This window comes from Ylistrum balloti, unplaced genomic scaffold (genome assembly GCF_031769215.1).
Source record: "Ylistrum balloti isolate Yb309-2 unplaced genomic scaffold, AGI_CSIRO_Ybal_v1 Utg369688, whole genome shotgun sequence".
Lineage (NCBI taxonomy): Eukaryota > Metazoa > Mollusca > Bivalvia > Pectinida > Pectinidae > Ylistrum > Ylistrum balloti.
The window spans coordinates 1,092,978-1,116,232 of record NW_026781925.1 but is presented as its reverse complement, the minus strand read 5'-3'; the positions used below and the strand labels follow the sequence as shown (position 1 = coordinate 1,116,232).

The following is a 23,255-nucleotide window of genomic DNA, read 5'->3' as shown; positions in this document are numbered from 1 at the left end:
GTTTGTAACTATAGACCTTTATCATTGTGAAACTAGGTCAGAGACTTAGAGATCTGTTTGTAACTTCGGACTTTTACCATTGTGAAACTAGGTCAGAGACTTAGTGATCTGTTTGTAACTATAGACCTTTATCATTGTGAAACTAGGTCAGAGACTTAGTGATCTGTTTATAATTATAGACCTTTATCATTGTGAAACTGGGTCAGAGACTTAGAGATCTGTTTGTAACTATAGACCTTTATCATTGTGAAACTAGGTCAGAGAGTTAGTGATCTGTTTATAATTATAGACCTTTATCATTGTGAAACTAGGTCAGAGAGTTAGAGATCTGTTTATAATTATAGACCTTTATCATTGTGAAACTAGGTCAGAGAGTTAGTGATCTGTTTATAATTATAGACCTTTATCATTGTGAAAGTAGGTCAGAGAGTTAGAGATCTGTTTGTCAGTATTGACAATTGCAATTGTTTAAGTATGACAGTGATTGCTTTATCTGAGAGAATTTTAACGATAACCGATATAAGATATTAATATGTTCAGGATAATTTAAGTCAAACAGAAAATAAAGAAAACATACTCGTACCCATGAGAAGAGCCTTAAATTTCGCTTCTCCCACCTTTTGTAGTAAATAAATTAATATATCTACATAACATTTCTTATGTGAAAAAAACATATCAACTGTAGACACATGTGAAGAGGTTTTAATTTCTATTTTTAATGACAATGATTATAAATGATTATAGCGAAATTTATTCTCCCACGAATATTTTTAACGATATAGTAAATACTATAGGGTATGATATTGATTGCTAGTGTAGACTGGTATCATTAGTCTATCACCTAAACCTCTTGTTGTGACCTGTAGAGTAGATAAAGAAGATGATAATTGACAGTTATCTCACACTAAACATACCGTTACGATATGTAATACAAGTATACAGTCGATCCTCGTTATCTCGAATTCGAATAACTCGAAGGCCCCGTTTAACTCGAAGTATTCCGTCTGTCCCGACCAACCTTTTCATCAATCATTCGATCTCACTTAAATCGAATTCTCGGATAATGGAAGTTTGTAAACGGTCCAGCCGACTTTGAGATAACGAAGTTCGACTGCATATTACGCGTGTTTCAATTCCACGTAAGTTTGTTGAAGGAGTAGAAAAGAGTTCCTAAAATGAAAAATCAAAGACGAGTTTCATAGATCAGAGGTAAAGAGACTTCTAAGGTCCTTATATCACGTGATTAATTGTTTTGGGAAATATTGCTGAAAACGATCTCGTCAAAGTCATTTCGAATCGGTATTTACATAGTCTCAATTGTAACATTGCAATTTTATCTCCAAGTGTGTGATGTTCTCTCATTGATATTAAGTTTATTTATTTTTGTGAAATTATCAAGCATAAACTTATCATTATGTGGTTATATTTACTGAATAACATGTCAGTCATGTGATAAAGGGTTGGTGGCACAGCTGCTTGGTAGTTGGAGTCATTTAAGTTCTGAACATAAAAAAAGCAAATGCATTTAAATTTAATTTCGCAAAATAATTAATACGATTTGTACAATTTTACGAATGATGACATCAAAAATAAACACTGACAGGGTTAAGCACATTGTTCGTGAAAGATTGCGGTAATTTGATCAAATGTACAGGTTACACTGATTCTAAGAGTTATAACAGAACAATGGAAAAAATTGGTAGTAAAGACAATGTAACTGTTGAATTTCTTTCACACCGTGTTTCTGTGTTATCACTCTAACCATTCACCTCCTACGCTTCAAAATTTAGACCCTTAGCATCATTGACGAGTCCTAGAAAGGCGAAACAGTTGTAGGATGTATCATCACTGACGAGTCCTAGAAAGGCGAAAAAGTTGTAGGATGCAGTTTTATTAATTATTTGGCTCTACTGAACCAATTAATTAATTTGTATTAAAATGTGCTATTAACTTTTGTGTCCCTTGTAAAGTATTTTCATTACTATTGAATCATATGATATGTTTGTAAGAAAGTCATCGAATTTTCATAATTTATTTTTTTGCCTATTCCACAGCAGATTTTAACATTTTCTCTAACACTACACAGATGATAACCTCTTTGTAAGCTTCACGTAAACGAACAATCTCTAACCAGATTCAATGGGATAAAGCATTATACATTATATCTTCTCACCAGTCAAAATCTGCAAAATATGAAATATGTTCTAAAATATGGTTGATCTTATAAAAAAATGTCTGAGTTTTTAGGTCATCTTACCTAATTCTGTACCGGAAATCCTATTCTCACACATCAGTACTCGTTGGTAGCTTACATATTACTATGTAGAAAAACACTTCATATTGCTTAGTGTCATATTTACCCCTGTTTGTCAGTTAAGTGTGGGATTGTTGTATATCATAAAACGTTTCTATGAATTTTTGGTAAGGAGGGTACAAAATGCTGCTTCATTGATAAAAAAGTTGTTAGGTCTCTTTAAGACAGCGCATATGCGATCACTTAGTTGTATTTTTAGTGAAGTAGGAACCTGACAATGGAAAAGTAGTTTACCTATAAAGGTAAGGGTAACAGTTGTTAATTATGTTGATAGTGTGTGTTTTGTAGATGTGTAGCTGACCTATTTAATTACATAGCAACTCTTTTGTGTGATATAAATGCAGTAATGTCATTGATTTTATAATCATTTGTTATCTAATGAAGATAGTTCCTATTTTTATCAATACAGCCGTTGTAATATATATTGAACAGCGCGCTTAAGTGTAAATAAAAAAAAGTTAATGATACCTTTCAGACATTTGTGTTTAGAACATTCGGTAGTTGATAAATTCCTTTCGTGTGATGTGATAAACTTCTTGATACTAAACATTTAAAGTTTATAAATCTTGAAAACGATTCAGGTGAAAAATAAAATGTACTCATGGCCATACGTTAGGGAACTCCAATACCTGAACTTAAGCTAAATTGTGTTTACTGCATTTAAAAGAAAATATTAAGTGACAACCCAGCAGACATCTTACAAAAATATGCACAGTTGGTAGATTTTTTTTACAGAATTGGAAGAGTTGCGTCATTGTTAAAAAGTGTGCTCACAAAAAGACATTCCTTAAGCCTAGGAAAGAAGTCTGACTTTAACTGTCTTCTATTACAGATACGTCATCAATTACCAAAATATGTTACTTGATCAAGAAGATTAAATAAATCAAAGAGTTACAATTCTTGTGTCCATCAGCTCATACAATTAACCAGACGCCGAAGCTTTTTCTGAGGAAACCTCTGACACTCCTGAATCAATGTAGCCCATAATTTCCCAATTTTGTGATTTTTTTTATACCGTTCATTGAGTTTAATTGTCCCCAACATTCTCAGTTGGGTTCTTGTCTGCCAGACCTGGAACGCTCATTAAAATGCCCAGTAAACTTGCAGCTACTTGCCTGTATGTCATACCACTTCGAACCATTTCAGAAATTTGCAATCTTTCATTTCCGATGTGCCATTTTCAAATACAGTATGATCTCTTGTAAGATTTACACATAATATACATTGCCTTATTTGGAAAAGTAAATTTATGTTTTCTTAGAGTACAAAGTACCCCAGTTTAATCCGGGGATTAGTTAGATGTATCGCTTAGTGGCATACAACACCAAACCTAAAAGGGGACCCAGTCAGTAGTAAAAGTTTTATTTTTACTAAAAGGAATATCTGATTTGATAAATATTTTCACACTGTAATTGATAGTCCCTTACTTATGGCCATGTTTATGTGTCGATGTTGAATCAACTTTACTCTAGTTTGAACCTAGAGATGCTTTTTAATAAATGTGATATGGAATAATTTTTCTTTTAAATACACTTTTATCTGTACATCTTTCTTCAGAAATCAAAGGGATGCAATTGGGTACTGTAAAAACAATTTTATAATAAAAGATCTCGTCAATATAGAAAATAAATAAAAAAATTAAACCGCGTCATGTTTCCAAAGTGTCAAGGGATAATAGAAAACGGAAAAGTGTGGTTAATGAAACTTATTGAAGATATAGGACTATTAAAAATATGGCGGATCTTGTGTTTTTGATTAGGTTTGATTTGATGAAAACGATGCGTTCTACCTTGTATCTTGTTCAGAAATTTGTGTTTGGAAAACAGGATATATGTAAAATCCTTAATTCTAACGTACGGTTTGATGGTCATTTAAAAATACACACATAAATACAGCCTTGTTAACACTTTCATCAGTGTTTTAATAAGAATTTTGACAATTCTTCTTAGTTCAACAGGATGTTTATAAAGCTGATATCATGCTTATTAATCTATGACTAGAATTCACTAATTGATGACGTAAAGAACATGTTTCGATGACGCTTAAAGAAAACAGGTTAATTGCCTGAGCACGTGACTGCCGATAAAGCCCAAACGGAACTATTTAGTAAGACATGTTTATATGATGAATCAAATGTCAATCATATGGCCTTGATATGAGATTAATACATTTTTATTTATAGAGTTTTTGATGAATAGAACTAATAACGGTCATTCTTCAGGGGCATTTAATTTTTAAAACGTGCCGCAGTTTTTAAGATGTTTTCAATAATTTTCATAGTTTGAAACAACCACATGTACTTATTTTCACCTGCATTTCCATAGTATAACACGTTTGATTATTTAAGTAATTAAAAATGAATAATTTATCATTTTTAGAGTATTTAAAGTGGAAGAGATGCGATCTGAGCTGACGAATCGTATCACCCTGCTGGAACGGCGTCTTGAACGTAAGTAGACAAGACAATCTTCTACATAACTTTGTAAAAAACATTAAACGTACCTTGATTTTCGAATTTATGGAACTATTCCATCTTCCTATCCAGGTTTAGACATTCAATTCCTGCAATGATTTATTTTCTTAAGTTGCTTCCTGTGTTTCAAAATTCAGGCCTTACATCAGTGACGTGTTCCAGAAGGACGAAACAGTTATATGATACAGTTAAATTCATTTTTAATTTTACTGTATGTAATTCTAGGTTTGTATTAAAAGGCGCTATTCATTTGTAGGTTATTTATGAATCTTTAAATCTGAAGTTTGTAACTAACATTTATGTGTGTTAGACCGCTGCTGTATTAGGTGTATGTTCTTTGAATCAGAAGTTTACAGTGCATTAGGGTATACGAGATAAATGTAAAAACATTAATCAAAGTCAAGTTATTCATGGAGTACTTGGAGAGAGAGTATAGCCACGGCCCCCGTAGAATGCAAGTCCAGTTGATTCCTTACCATCTCTTAAAGAACGTACGCATTGCTAGCACGGCAATCGATATTCTTTACAGAAATACGGGAGCGATATCCTTGATCTTTGACGTAAACACATATTTGTTTACGGTTGTCTCTAAAAGAAAAACAAACACTTTAATGACTTTATTTGGCGGAAATATTATTTATACTGAGTTGCTTAAAACAGGAACATATGTATCAGATGCATCTCTCAGACACAATCAATAAACTTTGATGGATCGAAGTTAGAATGCGGTGATAAGTTTCTTTATATTATATGCATGAACATATGTTTCATACTTTCTTATAATGCATATTTTTCATGTTTCAAAATGTCTTATTTACTTGAAACCCCAATTGAATATGTGTCATTTTCTAATATCGAGAAAAACTTACTTTTCTATTAAAAATTTTCAGTGATTTTGAATATAGATAATTGTCATATCTGATCTAAAATTATAACGTACTAATTTTTTTGACACAATTAGAACAATTAAGTTTATGATATTAATAGTTGACTTACTTACAACACATCTAAATACAAATTAGGTGCAGTATGGTAGCATTGAACGTGAAAAATTGTACAAGTGAAAATAAAATTTTGAATAAAAATTTGTATCTAGATACAAAATGTCTAAATTATAAACTAAACTGATACTGCTGTTTTGTCCTGAAATTCGTCAGTGATGCTTGGAGTCTGATTTTCTAATCTAAGGCGGCGACTGCGGAAAATCCAAAGTGGTCGACGGATATATCAAAATCGATGGGTAGTTGAACTGGCCCTATATTTCAATAAACGTAATTATTTTGATATATATGGAAATATAAGTAAAAAATTCCAATGATATGACACAAAAATGTCACTTTATTTGGAAGATAAGGGTATTAGTTTGCTGAAAGTTTGAAGCTTTCTTTCTGTTTTTTTGTTTCACCCAAATCAGTCCTACAATGAGTTCTAACTTTGCAACTAAGTATGCCATTATTATTTCAGTCGAGGGACTGAAAGCTGTCGAAATTGAAAAATGTAAGCGGGATATATCTGATATCAAAAATCAAATGTGGACTTCACAAAAGAAAGTCATCGACTTCAACAATATGAGGTAAACATAAGAGAAAGCGATAATAGCTCATAAATCTACTTTTATCTGAGATTATAAATATCATATTTTTTATTAAAAAATTGTTAGTATTAATTTAAACACAAATGAAAAATATAAATAAATTTTATCCTTGTTTTTGAATATCCAATGTTACAGCAATTGATATTAAATTTGTTTTTTTACATACGTTAAACAGCGTAAACCTTTTACATTTTTAGACATGTCTACCAATTTATTTTTCACCTGTATATCAAACTGTAATTCTATTTTTTGAGGTTTTCCCTGCTTTAGGGAACACTGATCTATTCTTGTAGAATATCTTTCTCATTTTGTTTCATTAATCATTTCCCGATCCCTTAGAAGTGTGTATTTTTATTCTATTTTGTTAAATCATTTAAAATCATTCCTACAGTTTTAAAGATTGATTTTTGTTCCTTTCATCAAACTTATTCCCAGTGAAAAAGAATCGTCTCTCGAACTTTCCGGATGTTTTAGGAATCCGTCCTCTCCATCATTTACAAAGTTCATCCTCCATTTGTGTGTCTTTTCCACAGATCTAACCTCGATTTTGATTAGTGTTAACAGTTTTAATTCAGCCAATCCACACATTTGTTCCATTATATTCTACATGTTTGTAATTCCTTGCCTTTCCTTAATAACTTTGTTTAAACTTTATTCGATATTTTCCGTTTGGTTTTGATTGCCTTTTTCTTTTTTCACTCCCCTTTAATTTGATTCACGAAACTTTCCAAACCTCGAAGACCTACCTATTTAACTGACTCTTATAGTGCGTTGAGCGACGAAAGGAAAATCAGCTTGAAGCGAGACGTACCGTCCTACCCTAAGGTAAGTCTTTACACATCAACTTCAGTTAATTTTAGTCGTTTGGTTGTCTTTGATGCAAATCTTTAATCAATGTATAATTATATTGGTGATCTTATATGAAATAAAACTACTTGATAATCATTATAAACAAGGTATGAAAATGTAATTTCTTGGATCAAAAAATGCAATGCACTTCATACAATCATATTATGATAATAAGATGATTTCTTTGACAATAACTCTGGCGATCGTTTAGGTCCGTATACCTCTTGAATGATTTAAAACGTTAATTAAAAATAACTCGCTGTTGAATATCGTAGAACAGTTTTTTTCCAGATATAATTTCAAGATATCCTTAACAAATTCTGAACACCAATATTGAAAACGTGAAATATACACTTGTATTCCCTTTGCGCATTTCAATGTACATTTCACTTTGGAAAATGGAATTGCCTCGAAAAAATAACGATATCGCGTCATTCTGATGTCTTTAAGGGAAATGATTCTCCTGGTCTATATATTGATTTTCTAATATGAATTTCTATTTTTTTTTCAAAAGTACACACTTTCTCAAGAAACTGTGAATTATCTGAAGCAGCCGACTTTCGATATATGGCATTGGGAACCCAATGAGGTAAGTGTACATCGACAGATGTTGTCATTATCATGAATGGCTCGGATTGAAATGGCAGGACACTGAACTGGAGTAAATCAATGGAAAATATTGTAGCACTAGGGATAATGAAGCTATTAATATGTTTATTTGAAGTGCAGTCTTGACGATGTATTGAAGTAATTACTGATCTATTTAAAGGTTAAAATCGCAGATTTATTTTGAATTGCCCTACTTCTTTCGCCTGTGACGCATGTCTGCAGTGATATTATTATCCTGTAAATCTCTTATCAAGCAAATATAGGCTTCAAACCAAACATCATTGACATCTTCACAGGAAATTAGGAGAGTTTGTAGCAACTTAGTTTTTTTAAAATGTTTAAGTCGCATTAGCACATCGCTTCTAAATACGGTATCTGATTGAGACTACAAAGAAAATGACGACATACCAATCGAAGACAAGTTCGATAAACAAGGTTTAAACACGGAGTCTCTAGAAGAGTTGAGTAAAATTAAAAGACAAAGGCTTCATGAGTCTATTTAGGTCCTAATTCAACTTTTTTGCGATGACCAATTTTTCTTATTATATAAAAATCAAATCAAAGTATTGATATAATTGGTGTGTATACTAAAACACCAAATAAGGTATTGGTACAATTGGTATATATTAAAAACACCAAATAAAGTATTGATATAATTGGTGTGTATACTAAAAACGCCAAATAAGGCATTGATACAATTGGCATGTATACTAAAATCACCAAATAAAGTATTGATACAATTGGCATGAATACTTAAAACACCAAGTAAGGTATTGATACAATTGACGTGTATACTAAAATCACCAAATAAGGTATTGATACAATTGGCATGAATACTTAAAACAACAAGTAAGGTATTTATACAATAGGCATGAATACTTAAAACACCAAATAAGGTATTGATACAATTGGCATGTATACTTAAAACACCAAATAAGGTATTGGTACAGTTGGCATGTATTCTTAAAACACCAAATAAGGTATTGATATAATTGGCATGTATACTTAAAACACCAAATAAGGTATTGGTACAGTTGGCATGTATTCTTAAAACACCAAATAAGGTATTGATATAATTGGCATGTATACTTAAAACACCAAATAAGGTATTGATATAATTGCCATGAATACTTAAAACACAAAATAAGGTATTGGTATGTATTCTAAAGATGATTTTTTAGATGATTGTGAAGCTAATAACATATACACATATATATCCTCTCGTTATTATCAAGTTGTTGGTATCTTTACAGTATATATATATACGACAACAGATTAATTTCACTTGATTGCAGTCTTTCATATCGATCCATTTGGATGTTGATTAATTGGCTCAAGATTGGTTTGGTCCTGTATGTCCAATCTACAAGTTTATTTACTTAAAGGCAATCTAATTTCACCTGTGTACTGTTGATGCTTGTCCAAGGATCGGCACGGTAATTGCATTCTGTATTTGTGGGAATTGAGGTCAAAGTAAGACCAGAACCTTAATTTCGTGTTAATACTTACTATTGGAATGAAGAGTATCGGACTCAAACATTTCTTTTTTCCGATATGATGGAGTGATTCATCGAGTTGGTCTTGAATAGAGTTAGAAGATTTTGACGCAAAAATAGGTTCGTTTCAAGACCAATTTCATCGTCATGTAATGTCCACTTTAGCATTGCTTGATCGTTACAAAATAGAAGGCTCTTCGAAGTAATACTAGTTCTGAAATATTCTGAAATAAGACTTGGAATGTGAATTAAAATGTGAAAAATAAAAACAATGAAAATAAGACCATGTGTCCCAAGGGGACACAATCTTCTCCAAAAGCGACACCCCCAATACCGCCATATACTACATATACTTGTAGGTCAATCCAAACAATAATCTTGTGATGATGTAGTTCTTGTTAAGAAAAGGATGATTTTTATTCAGGAAATATAAAAAATCATAAAACTGTGTAAAGCTCTCCGTTATTGATAACAAAATATATAAATATTTTATTTGAATAATACCTACAAAAGTTACGAACAGAAATGAGATATTTTGCCGCCACTTTGTAAAGAATGAACCATCACTTCGCCAATGTGTTAGTCCGTCCATGCGTACGCAGCGTCTTTGCGTCCGTCGTTGCCTCCATAGCATAACCTTGTTTACCTGTCACCTTCAGAACTGCTGAGGAGATTTCATATTCACTCCATAGCATCACATAATCAAGTTTTATAAATTATTGAATTCTTCCTTTAAATATCTAGGTCATGAGAAGGTATTTTTTTTCAGAGTAAAACCTTTGAACTGAGTTATGAATTTAGAATTAAAGGTCACCGTTATAAAATCAGTTTCTTGGTCTTTTGGCCACGTTGAATACTTGGACTGTGATAGTTTTTTATACCAGCATATTGTATTTGAATAGTAATTTCAATTTTTTGTGTAGATGTTAAGTCTCCTGGAACATATGTACCATGAGCTCGGGTTGGTGACGGAATTCAACATCAATCCTATCACGCTGAAACGCTGGCTGGTAAGTGAGTTGTAAAGGTTTTTGATGGAATTCAACATCAATCCTATCACACTGAAACGCTGGCAGGTAAGTGATTTGTAAATATTGGTGACGGAATTCAACATCAATCCTACCACACTGAAACGCTGGCTGGTTATTTGTAAAGGTTTGTGATGGAATTCAACATCATTTCTATCACACTGAAACGCTGGCTGGTAAGTGATTTGTTTATTTTGATAATTAAGTTCTTAATTTTGACTGGTAAGTAGTATGTAAAGTTTGACTGGTAAAATGTTTGTAAACGTGTGACTGGTGTGTTTTACAAAAAAAAAAAAAAAAAAACCACTGTTTAAAAGGAAATTAATTCTGTCTTGTAAATAATGTGGACATTCTAAATGGTAAGCTTGGAGTAAACACTGATTTGTAACCAATTTGCTCACATTGCCAACCATAACGTGCTACACATTATTTGTTTCTGGCTTCGTGCACGTGATGTAAGTAAAGCACACTTACATCAGTCTTATAAATAGCACAAGTAACTTCTATAAAAGATTTCGATACGCCTTGATCGATTCAATATATATTCAACATCAACTGCGTGGAATATCACTTTGAGGTGAAAAATATGTATAAGAAAACTTTTCTTTTAATATTGATGTTTGACGGTAAATAGGACATAACTGAATGTAAGATTAACTCCAATATTTTTGATATTTGTGTTTTTCCACAGAATGCATATGACCTAATTCATTATCTATATGTGTAGTTGTAAGCTGAAAAATGCTCTTTATATGACGTTTTGAAACAAAAATTTGTGGCGGACAACATTTTTTGTAGTTGACGGCGTGATTTGGTTCATAACGTCAAAATATTTAACGTTTTATCGCGTGTAAGGTCAATCTTTTAAATAGAACTAGAAGCCTTTTGTAGATTTCAAGTAAATTTTGCATGAAGTATCACCAGAAATCACATATAAAAAATTCGTGGGTGAATTCCGACTTGCTGGACCCAAGAAACCAATAGTTAAGCTTGTTTCTCATTGTAAAAAATACTGTCTATTTGGGCAAGACTTGCATGCGTTAAAGCAATGGAAATCTGTTTTTAATCATGACATAAAGTTCCTCTTTTTATCCTTGTATATTTAAATCTTTAAAAAGTTAAATACTACAAGATTGTTAAATATTTATTTAAGTCCTTTTTCAAAAGTTTCATGTTTTGGCAGATATGCACTTTCAAGCTTGTTAAATGGAAACTGAGTCCTTCACATTGTTTCTTTATCTTTATATCCATGTATCATGATACTACTTTTAAATGTTAGGAAAAAAAAGTTTCCGCGAAAAAAAAAGAATATATTCATTATTTAGGAAAAGAATAAAATAAGTTATTTCCGATCACACAAATGTTGACGCCTTTATTGGAAAAGGCAATGCAACAACACCTAGAGGCTTTAGCTTTCATAGAACTTTCTAAAATCTAATCTTTCAAAAAATCACTACCATAACAATAGTTTGATTCTGGGTTTATTTTATTCTCTTCAGAGGAGTACATTTGTACATTCTTAATTCCAGGCTCAGTTACTGATTTAATGCATACGTGTGGCTATCATAAAAAATTGCGACTTTTTTTGCAGCTTTGTGTACAGGAAAACTATCGGAACAACCCTTTTCACAACTTCCGGCACTGCTTCTGTGTAACGCAGATGATGTACGGAATGATCCACCTATGTAAACTGTGGGAAAAGATGTCACGTGAGGATCTCGGCGTGCTGCTGACGTCATGCATATGTCACGATCTTGATCATCCGGGTTATAATAATACGTAATTATGTTACCCTTTTCCTATTCTGTTACTGTTGCACTCATGTCATTTCCGTCTATTCAAACTCCAATTATAACGGCTTCGGAACGACATATTGTACTTTCGAGTTGATGCTGGATATCACATAGGACAATTCATCACCTTTCCCTACCCTCGTTTCATCGATGTTGAGTCTGTATTACATTTCTATAAACATTTGTTATTTCAAATGATGTATTGCTCTGGCAAGGTCTCTAAACTCTCACCATCATATGTTAAGAATGCCCCTTCAAACACGAAAGACATTCAATAAAAATGTATTTACTGAGCAGTTCTATATTTGAAGTATATTCCTTGTTACTTACCCTATAAATAAACCATTTTCTTGTGACATTCTTACTGAAGTATAACTTATTTCTTTTTATTTTTTGTTTATTTTACTTATGATAAACATTTTGGTGGATTATATGAAGTCAGTTAGATTTTCCTGAATGGGAGACTATTGCATAATAAGGCCTATTACAATTCCAGCGTTTGTTATTTTCAGCTACCAAATCAACGCACGAACAGAGTTGGCCATTCGTTACAATGATATATCTCCCTTGGAAAACCACCATTGTGCGGTAGCATTCAAAATACTCTCGAATCCAGAGTGCAATATATTTGCTAATACAGATAAAGACGTTTACAAACGGATACGAGCTGTAAGTAGTCCAGTCACTGATATTGATACGTAATTCAAACAAAATCCATAAAAATGATTATGACTAAAATATATCCTATACAGGTTATGATATCATTTAGTTTGATTTTCTCAGTTCCAACTTTATTCAGGGCATTGCTAAAATAGAAATGAAATTAAAATGAAACGAAACGAAATCACTTTTGTTTTATTTGTTTCGCTCGTTTCGTTTAGATTATATTAGCATGCATTTGTGATAAATTTTTATCAACTAGCCAATTATGTTTTTTATATAATATCAGTTTCTCTTTGACAGTAGGCCTAATTGGCACGCGTATATGTTCATTGCTTTTGGCACAACTGTGTTAGCAAACACAACAACTTACATGCATAGATTTAATTTGAATATTCAGAAAAAAAGAAGATATTTCAATACATAAATCGTAGTTCACATCTATGTTTCTATGTTTGTTTAATTTGCAGTGAGCTGCTAATATGTTCTCATGGTTCGATGATTCGATTAAATAAAACTTTAAATTACAAAAGTACTTTTATTTCTAAAGGAGGAGCGAAATTAAATGAACGAAGCAGAAGCAACGAAATAGAAACGAAACGAAATGAAAAGGCGTTCGTTTCACTTTTTGTATTTCATTTTATTTGTATTTTGTATTTCGGTTTTATTGTAAAAGTGCTTATTTCGTGCAATCAAATTTTAGCGTATTCGCAATTTTGAACAAATAAGCGCAACGATGAACTCGCGCTAATATTGCAATAAGCGATTCATATTTACCCGCAATATAGCTGGTGCTAAAACGCGCTAAAAGATTACCACTTAAAACTTGTATTTTTCAGTACTCAAGCATAATTTGATTTCCTTTATTTCTTTTGAAATGTCCGCACTACTGGCTCCAAGATTGGTTAGAGTTAACAAGTGTTCAATGAAAAACATTAGTATTCAAAGAAAAATTGACAGTCATAAATGTCAATCTGACCTTTATTAACACACCTACCTCTTTGAAATCTGACCTTTATTAACACACTTACCTCTGTGAAATCTGACCTATATTAACACACCTACCTCTGTGAAATCTGACGTGTATTAACACAACTACCGCTGTTAAATCTGACCTGGCCCCTAGTACTGCAGGAAATGACGATTGACGAAGTAGGTGTGTGAAACGCTTTTATTCAAATACTGTTGTAATATGACATTTCAAGACGATATATAGATACTGTATTCCATGAATAATTCGCCCGTTTAATTTTCATTTTCGTCCATGAACAAGGAGGGAGAATTTAAGAAAAACATTATACGACGAATAAATATATTCGGAACGATGTACTGGCTATTTTAAACTGATACTGAACTTGTGTTTTATGACGAATAAATGTATTCGAAATTTTCTACCACAGGTAATTTAACACCAGGTACTGGGCATATATTTCACAACAAATATATTTATTCGGAATTTTGTACCCTCAGGGAATTCGATGCTGATACTGGTCGTATATTTCACGACGAATAAACCAATTCGGAATTTTTAACCCCAATGATTATAAACTTATATTGGAATTATAATTCATGACGGTTAAATTTATTCGGAACTTTGTACCCCATGGAATTCTATACTGGGCTTACATTTCACGACGAATAAATCTATTCGGAACTTTCTACCCTCAGGCTATGACTATGTTGATTCTTGCCAGTGACATGGCACGTCACGGAGAAATTATGGAATGTTTCAAGGCTAAGATAGAGCTAGGCTTTGACTTCCACGATAAAGAGCAGATGGAAACGGTAACTGCTAAGATAGTTGTTATATATATATATATACACATATTTTTGTGCATTGGCAACAAACCTTTGGAACACTCACTGATTTTTGCGAATAATTTAGACAGATAGACAATGTGACTTCATAAAAAAAGATTTACAAATCATTATAATATCATTATATTTATCGTTATTTACTTTTTGGATAAAAAAAATTGAAGAGGCTATTTGTTAATTTGTAGTCTGATTATTATACACGTGAGTTTCCAGGGTTGGGAATGTTCGATCGTCTGTGTGTCAAACGGACTACTTCTTGTCTTATTAAAATGTTTGTTACTGTATATACCAGTAAAACTTCGTTATCTCGAATTAAGCATGAAAACATATGTAAATTGAAGTTCGAAATTCAACGATGCATATTATGTTAAAGATTCGAGATAAAAATGTTTTCTGGTAAGCTACTTTGTACTTAATTTATGTATTAAAATGTCCGTTCAAATTGAGGTTAAATAGGAAAAGTTCCATCTTGGGCATATAAAGTCCTTCGTAAATGTAAAATTCAAATAAAAGCTACGTTGCAAAGATGTATAAATAAAGATGCTGCCCTTTTGTATTTGTTCAGCGTGTTGAAGTTTCTGGTTTCCTAACTAAAAAGGGTACCTTGCCCTCTGGATCATTTGTATCAACAAAACATGTCAATTTTTCAACTCGTAGATTGAGAGTATAAACTTAATCCTTCAAAACTTACATCACTCAACTTCCTCCTTGAAAAACAATCTAGTGTAAGTATATGAAGTTTGTTGTTTGCACTGACCTCAATTTGAACGAAATTTGAAACGAGCTCATACTTGAACAAAAAAGAAAGGTAACATTACGTAATGTTTTGACTTAATCATTTTTACCTTTACAAATTCTTAAGTTATCGATGCCGATAAAACTATTGTCAAGGTTAATTGTAAAAAATGCGTCCGTTTGGTTTTATTTGGAGTTAAATTCTAAATGTTACACAAACCAGTAACGGATATGACAACCGTTTGCAAGGTAAACAATATTGTAGCGCCTTCACATGTCATAGGCCGCCCTATATCGAGGAGAGACGCTGCTCAAGCTTTAAGGCAGCTCCTGCAGATTTCACCACCAATGCGTCTAACAACTACACGTTATTCTGCTGCAGAGCAGTCTGCTGACGCGACAGGTAAGCGCTGGCCCATTATCTGGCTGGAAAATGGCGTCAATGTCATTGCTTCTTAAGAATGGTAAAACCACTAATCTTCGTCCCGATATCGAATGCACTGCCGCCTCCGAAATGCTCTCGTTCTGCGACACAGTGTTTCTCTAAACTCTCCCATTTTCGAATCCAAACTCTGTGCCTTTAATCACTGCGTTATAGACAAATACGTTACTCGTACGAATATTGGTCAATTGGCGGAAGACCCAACGGATCTGAACCCAGGTCCAGTCACGACGATTATTACAGTAACATCATAACACAATATGTGTAATGTAGGGATGCTGAGCTTTTAATTGGTAGGTTCTCAATCTAAGATGTTGCAGACTGTTTGAACAGACACACTTGTCTTATTTGCTGCTGCCTCGATTGCGCAAATGTATTAATCAAATATGACGGTCATTGTCATATGACAGTCATTGTAGGGTTAACCGCTTCCGGGTCAATCGGAGGTTGACTTACTTTAATTGCTTAAATTTGCTTAAATTTAAATGCTATTCCCGTCGACTTCGAGTCATTCCAGACTGAGTCATGCATTTTGTCCTTTCCTCTGTATTTTTCACAGCCTACGCGTAACAAATAAGGTTGATAAATAGCAAAGATTTGTTGAATTCGAAGTACTGAAAGCCTAAGGAACCGGTGTTAGCTAGGCTTTTTATGTGCAATTCATGTGGAGATGCAAATTAGCCGCGGAAAACCTCCCGAAATCATACCGTTAATACACTTTCAAACTTGAATGATTTTGGTAACCCCGTGGGTTTTTCGTATTAACAATTTTCCGATAATGCCAAAACATTGCCTTTCTTTTTTGTTGAGTGTATGTGGACAGAGATGCTAGCTCTTTCACTCGTCATCTGATGTGTTTATGTTGTCTTATGAAGGAGATGCTGATTCTAATACTCGCTACTGACATGGCCAAACACAAGGATATCGTGGAAAAACTTAGATCAATAATACCCATCATTGATTACAACGACCCTGATCATGTTCAGGCGGTAAATTTTACCAACACAGGATATATCTATATCACCTTTTCCTCTTTAAGTTGAAATTTGATTTTTTAAAGTGAACCTTTTATTTTTAATTTGTGGTTTTTTTCTTATTTCCAAACCTTTCACCTATCCCTTTTGGTGAAAAATATTAGTTGACGTAGCAAAAAGTAGTTTGTTTTGTTCACTATCCCGAGTTCGCAAAGATTCGTGCTTGGAAGTTTTCTTGGTTTTGACATTCCAACCGTTGAAGTATGAAAAAAAATCAAACATGATTATCGGTACGCTTAATTATATATGTTATCTTGCAAAGAATAACATTAATTCATTGTAGTTTGCTTGACAGTGAATGAATGTGACAAATTTGCAGAATCTCAAAATTCTGAATTTATTTCTAAAGGGTATAGCTGTTCCTGAAATGTTCGTATTCATAAGATACAGCTTACTGAAAATTGATGTTTTTCCTGAGAATCAGTCACAGTTTTAATACTTCTTAGTTGATAATTTTGAGACTTTAATTGCAAATTAATGTATAAAGAAAATACTAAATGAATACTTATAAAAACTTAAAGCTAAGATAACTATTATTTAAAGTATGCAGTATTTTTTTCACGACAATAACAATAATCTTTGAAATATTAGATATTATGCTAAGTATGTTCATTATATTAGGATGCATACAAATATAAGATTTATGGGGCAAGTATGTCTTGACGTCCTAATGAAGGACACTAACTTTCAACTGCATACTAAAAAGCATTTTCCTATGTAATTTAAAGTTTTAAGTAAACACAAAACCGACGAATTCTCCAAAGTTCGAAAATTTTTAATTTTATTGATCAGCCCTTCCTTAATCTTCGTTATCATGTTTCGCCTCGATGCTGTATCTAGTCTGATGTATATGTTGTCGTCTTGTTCTTCGTTAAATGTTTTGTATATCATGTATGTCCTTATCTGGAATTTGATTTCTATGATTTGTAATTTAATTCTGCATGTATTATTTTATGTGTTATAAATATAGATTTATTGATTTTTAGTCTAGTTTTGGTTTGATGTAGCAGATATTACATTTATATATATGTATTGGGTATTTGGCGCTTTACATGTAGGAGATAAGTGTTGTATACTTTATGTGAACAAGATGAATGTCAATGTTTTAGTATATTTGATGTATTGATAAATTAATGTCGATATTTACGATATATTTGCTGTGTTGACGGATTTACCTCAATATAAATGGTATATTTGATAGGTTGGTAAATATATGTCAATATTTACGGTATATTTGATAGGTTGGTAAATATATGTCAATATTTACGGTATATTTGATAGGTTGGTAAATATATGTCAATATTTACGGTATATTTAATAGGTTGGTAAATATATGTCAATATTCATGGTATATTTGATATGTTGGTAAATGTATGTCAATATATGTGGTATATATGATGGGGTGGCAAATTAATGTTGATGTTTATGGTATATTTGTTTTGAAGGTAGATTTTGCTACATATGGACAGTATAATTGGCTTATTTAAATATTCAAATAGATATTTGAGGTAAATTGAATATGTTAGAAGATTTAGGTTAATTAAAATAACTGATGCAAGTTCATATGACAGGGTTCAAAACCAAAGTAAAAAAAATACTGTTACTATTTATAGAAAACCACCCAGAAATTCAGTGACTCCAATACAGCGACTTTAGTTCTTAAAAGAATTTGATCACTAGCACCTCAGATAACAACGTGTATCAGTAATACCAGTCAACGTCAAAGTCACTGTTACTATTTATAGAAAATTCACCTAAGATGAGTTTGTGTTACAGGATTTGAGGGTAAAATCAAGACTATTATTATTCTTTATCAAAATCCATCGACAAAATTGGAGATAGAATTCTAGCGTCAGTAATCCTGTATTTCAACCAAAATTCCAGCAAGTGTCAGATACCCGGGCCATGTTGATTCATTAAATTCGTGGACATAGAGTAACCTTGGGATTCAGCAAAAATTAAATTACCTTAAAAATTGGTGTTTTACAGACATCAATGTTTTATTATGTTTAATCTGTAGCAAGTAGGTTAAAGTAAGGTAAATGCGACTGTTAGTGTCTTGTTCACTAGTATTTGCTACTAAAAGTAGACCGTAAATGAATGCTAATTCTATTTAATGCTTTGTTACCTAGCTGAAGATGGTGTTGATAAAATGTTGCGATATCTCAAACGAGGTACGCCCAATGGAGGTATCAGACCCTTGGGTGGACTGCCTGCTGGAGGAGTATTTCAACCAGGTAAGACCACTGACATAAAGGGGTACTTATAGAAAGTGGAGTTGCGTTTTCAGTCAGAGTACTTTTCAGAGGGTCTCATTGAATTATCTTATTGAGAAACATTCTATTTCATGTGCGACGTGTTTTATGCCTGTTGGTTCATTATGATAATATTAAAATAGACTGTATTTCATGAGGATTTAAGCCGAGGCTAATCTTCCACAGAGTCTTCTTGTTAGTAAAACATGGTATATGTTACAATACAGCATAATTATAAGATTTTCATGAATTTATGAGAATTATTAAGAATATCACAGAATGTACAAAAATTCGTGCAAATAGGTATATCATTAAAGGACAATTTGTCTATTATACATACATACTAATATAGTAAAGTGTTAAAAATAGTTACACATAAATATACCATAGAGTAGACATTACTGGTTTTGGAAAATATAATCTAAAAATTAGTTCGTTAAGAGCTCAAGTAAAAGCACACTAGTTTTAGTTTTGGTTTCATTTGGAAGTTTGTTCCATTCCTGACAACCAGATACATAAACATGTTTCCAATAATAATTTGTCTTGTGTTTTGGAACCAATACATTTTTACGAGATATGTCCCTTATAGACCGCTGATGAACATTTTCAGTCAAAATAAAATCACTGGGAAGATGGTACCATACCATTTACACATTTATATGTCATAATTGACATTTTTAACTGATATTTTGAAACATCTGCTGAAGGAGCAACATATGACTTCTTTAAACTCAAATCTGACAGCACATTTTGAGCTTTTGACAGTTTGTCTTGAGAAGCTTCTGTAATTCCAGGCTAGACAGTATTACAGTACACGAAATGAGGAAAAACAGAAGCACTGTTAAATTTCAAGCGACCTTCTATTGGTAAAAATTGGCGAATACGCCGGAGTAATCCTAAACCTTGTTTTTTGGAAACAACAGAGAAAAAATGCGCTGACTAGGATAAACTGTCATCACTTTTTTAGCACCAAGTAATTTTTCACCTTTCCCTTAGTAGAAAATTGAGATCGTCATAATGATATGACTATAATTAATGTTATGGTGTGAAAACTTAGTTCCAAATGAGTATTTTATAACCAAATACACAGGATAATGGTCACTGAGTCCAATTACTTCCACTTTAACAGTTCCTGTGCATTCTGGTGCTGAAGCATACATTCTATATATATGGTCAGACTGTTTGTTTTTAGCAACACATGAAGACTCCTAAATCATTTGGTATAAATAAAAATCTAATATTTGGTCCAGGAACGTATGGGTATCACAATAAAAAAAATAATGTTAAATTTTCCCATGAGTCCAGTATTGACCCGTTGTTGTATACCTAATTCTCATTTTGAGAACGTGACATCATTAATTTCTAGATTGACTAAGGTCAATGAAATGGGTGACGCTCACTTTCAGGACATCTGGTCTTATTCTCCTTGTTCTTTCTCGGAGCCTCCATGTAAATCTTTCTTTTGTCCTAGTTTTATTGAACTTGAGATTGCATTATGACTTTGTTGACATGATGGTATTTTCTTGTTGTTTATTGTAGTGGTTACCTTTCAGAGATTGGTTGGAACTGAGCAGAGAATGTTCTCTTCCGTATAGTTGACACTATTTTTCTTGTGTGCAGACACGGGAGCTTTTTATTACAAAATTCAGAGTTTTTTTTTTACTTATACAAATAAAATGTTATCCGATTTTATGTCTTATTCAGTCTGACAGGGAGAAAATGGAGGGACTTCCGGTAGCTCCTTTCATGGACAGAGAAAAGGTGACGAAACCTACGGCACAGATCGGGTTTATCAAATTCGTACTTATACCCATGTTTGAGACGGTAGCTCAGGTAAGTAAAATGCAGTGATATTAAGTTTACCCTTCCAATTTCTATCTTCACACTGGAATTTACTTATCTTAGTTTCATAGCCACCAAATATCATACAAATGACATGTGAATAGCACATTTTAATATTTCACTTAGATACGGTAGAGTCATCACACAGCTGTTTGGTATTTCTGTCAGTTTTGTGTCGTTTGTGTTAAGTAGATCTTTCAATTATCTTTTAAGTGAAATTGTTGTGTTAGTATTTTTGAAATGATTCCTATACCTGTTTGCTTGTCATTAAACCTGAGATCAGAGTCACTGATAATTGTCTCGATGATCTCGATTGAGCAATAACTAGTAAGCGCTACAGTACCAAAAGAAAGGCAAAGTAAATGTAGAACTTTCCTTTCCTTCATAGTAACCTACCCGTTTTGAAGACTTTATAACGTTCCGTTAATGAGAGTGAGGGTTTTGTAACTTATGATTTTGCTAATTCCTTTTTGTCATCTACTTCACAGCTTTTTCCCATCATAGACAGAACGATGGTTGAGCCTCTTAGAATCGCGCGAGATCGGTACGAGAATATGAAGGAAAAGACTTCGGCACCTGCTGTAAGTATTATGTCAATGCAATGCCTACCTGAATGAAGGTAACGATGATAGTACAAATCTAGAACGGATATCAAAGTTAAATATATTTTTGAATAGGTTATAAATCTTTCGAGTGTAAATACATTTCTTGGATATGCCTTTTTCCTATTAAATGATATCAAAAATTTATTTTGTTTGTTTATCGAATTTTAGACAACTGCAAAAAAAGAAGACTCGTAGCAGGCATATGCATTTGGTGTCATGTTCAGACTGAGGCTCTCAGGACGACTGGTGGGGTGCTACTGTGATGGAAAATCTTTGTAAAATAAAATACATAATATTTTCTCCACAATTATCATTCCAATTATTGTACATCGTTTTGTATTCCCAATATTGATTGTAAAAAATAACTTATTAAATGTTTGTTACTTGAAAAGGGAGACAACCCCCACCCCATTCGCTTTGTATCTAAATTACGGATTGCATTTGTTTCTCAATGCTCTGATGATAATGTTTGTTAAGTTAGATTATCATGAATATGTGAATGGTGTCCCATATAAATATATTTATATAAACGAATATTTAGTTAATTTTAATACGTAAATATAACTAGCTAAGCAATGTTTACGAGTAAATCTAACATATGTTGCTTATCTTCTGTATGAAATAGTTAAGAAATGATTTTGTGATACCATAATTAACATAAAACACACATTGTGCTTTTTTGTTGTTCGTGTTGGAGAGAAATGTTTTTTACAGTGGAATATTGTCATTTATCCTTTCACTTTTAAATTAACTTTTGTAATTATATCTTCCTTTGAGAAGATAAACACTTGCTATTCATTGAACTGTATTTTCTATTTCGTTTTTATTTTGTTGAATACTCCTTGAATGGGGACTGCAGAATACTAGGTTGCTTCGCTACATATTTACGTTAATGTAATATACGCAATAAAGGGCAAATCTTGAAACTTATGGGCAGAAACGGAAAAAAATTCGTTAAATAACCCATCATTTGTCAAATTCGAGTCAATTATCACTGCCGTAAAAAATGAAAAAGAAAAAAACTATAAAAATGACACAAAACGATTTCACATAATAAACTAGCAATATTTTGTAGAATGACAGATATATTCAACAAGTCTTATTTGATCGTTCTGAATACAGTTTGTTTTGTAAAAGAAAAAAAATCACTTTATTGAAAAAAAAATTGTTAATTCCCTTAATGTGGTTTCAACAAAATTATCACTTCCTTTGCATGAGAAAGGATGCGTCATATTTTGTTAAAGACTTGTTTTTTTTTAGTACAAGTTAGTTTGTTTTAGGTTTGCCGTTGTTTATTTTTGTATCCTCCTGAACATGTAACACTTAATGTGTCGAACGTTGGTTAACAAAATTAAAAAGCGTTAAATATGCACACAAAACAGGAAATAATGTAATGTTAATTGTTAATTATTGTTTATTTTAGCAACTTCTTTTAAGGACAATGTAAAATTGGTTATTTTCTAGTCGTTTTATTGACGCTATTTTCGAGAATGGAATAAAATCGTGCGAGATAGATACAGTGAAAAACAAAATTTTCCTCGTTTGAGGAACTTGACATTACTTGGAAAATCTAAAATTTACATGGCAAGTGTAGTTGATGAAGCAGAAGACGCTTACTCTTCCAGAACACCTGATCTGATTCTTTTGGTGGCTATTTTCAGATGTCGTTATAATTTCTTATGTTCATATTTGTCCTAGGTATATTGTA

General features: G+C 32.4%; 1 protein-coding gene across 1 annotated transcript in view; it reads left to right on the top strand.

Annotated features, from left to right (window-relative positions):
- Positions 1 to 21,742, top strand: part of LOC132565049 (high affinity cGMP-specific 3',5'-cyclic phosphodiesterase 9A-like) — a 55,295-nt gene extending 33,553 nt beyond the window's left edge. The window contains exons 7-18 of the mRNA XM_060229655.1: positions 4,693 to 4,763; positions 6,252 to 6,360; positions 7,122 to 7,206; positions 7,745 to 7,819; positions 10,259 to 10,345; positions 11,955 to 12,142; positions 12,669 to 12,825; positions 14,485 to 14,601; positions 18,978 to 19,082; positions 20,805 to 20,933; positions 21,431 to 21,523; positions 21,716 to 21,742. Of these exons, the coding sequence (XP_060085638.1) occupies positions 4,693 to 4,763; positions 6,252 to 6,360; positions 7,122 to 7,206; positions 7,745 to 7,819; positions 10,259 to 10,345; positions 11,955 to 12,142; positions 12,669 to 12,825; positions 14,485 to 14,601; positions 18,978 to 19,082; positions 20,805 to 20,933; positions 21,431 to 21,523; positions 21,716 to 21,742 (1,243 nt within the window). The remainder of the gene's footprint in view (positions 1 to 4,692; positions 4,764 to 6,251; positions 6,361 to 7,121; positions 7,207 to 7,744; positions 7,820 to 10,258; positions 10,346 to 11,954; positions 12,143 to 12,668; positions 12,826 to 14,484; positions 14,602 to 18,977; positions 19,083 to 20,804; positions 20,934 to 21,430; positions 21,524 to 21,715) is intronic.
- The last annotated feature ends 1,513 nt before the right edge of the window (positions 21,743 to 23,255 follow it).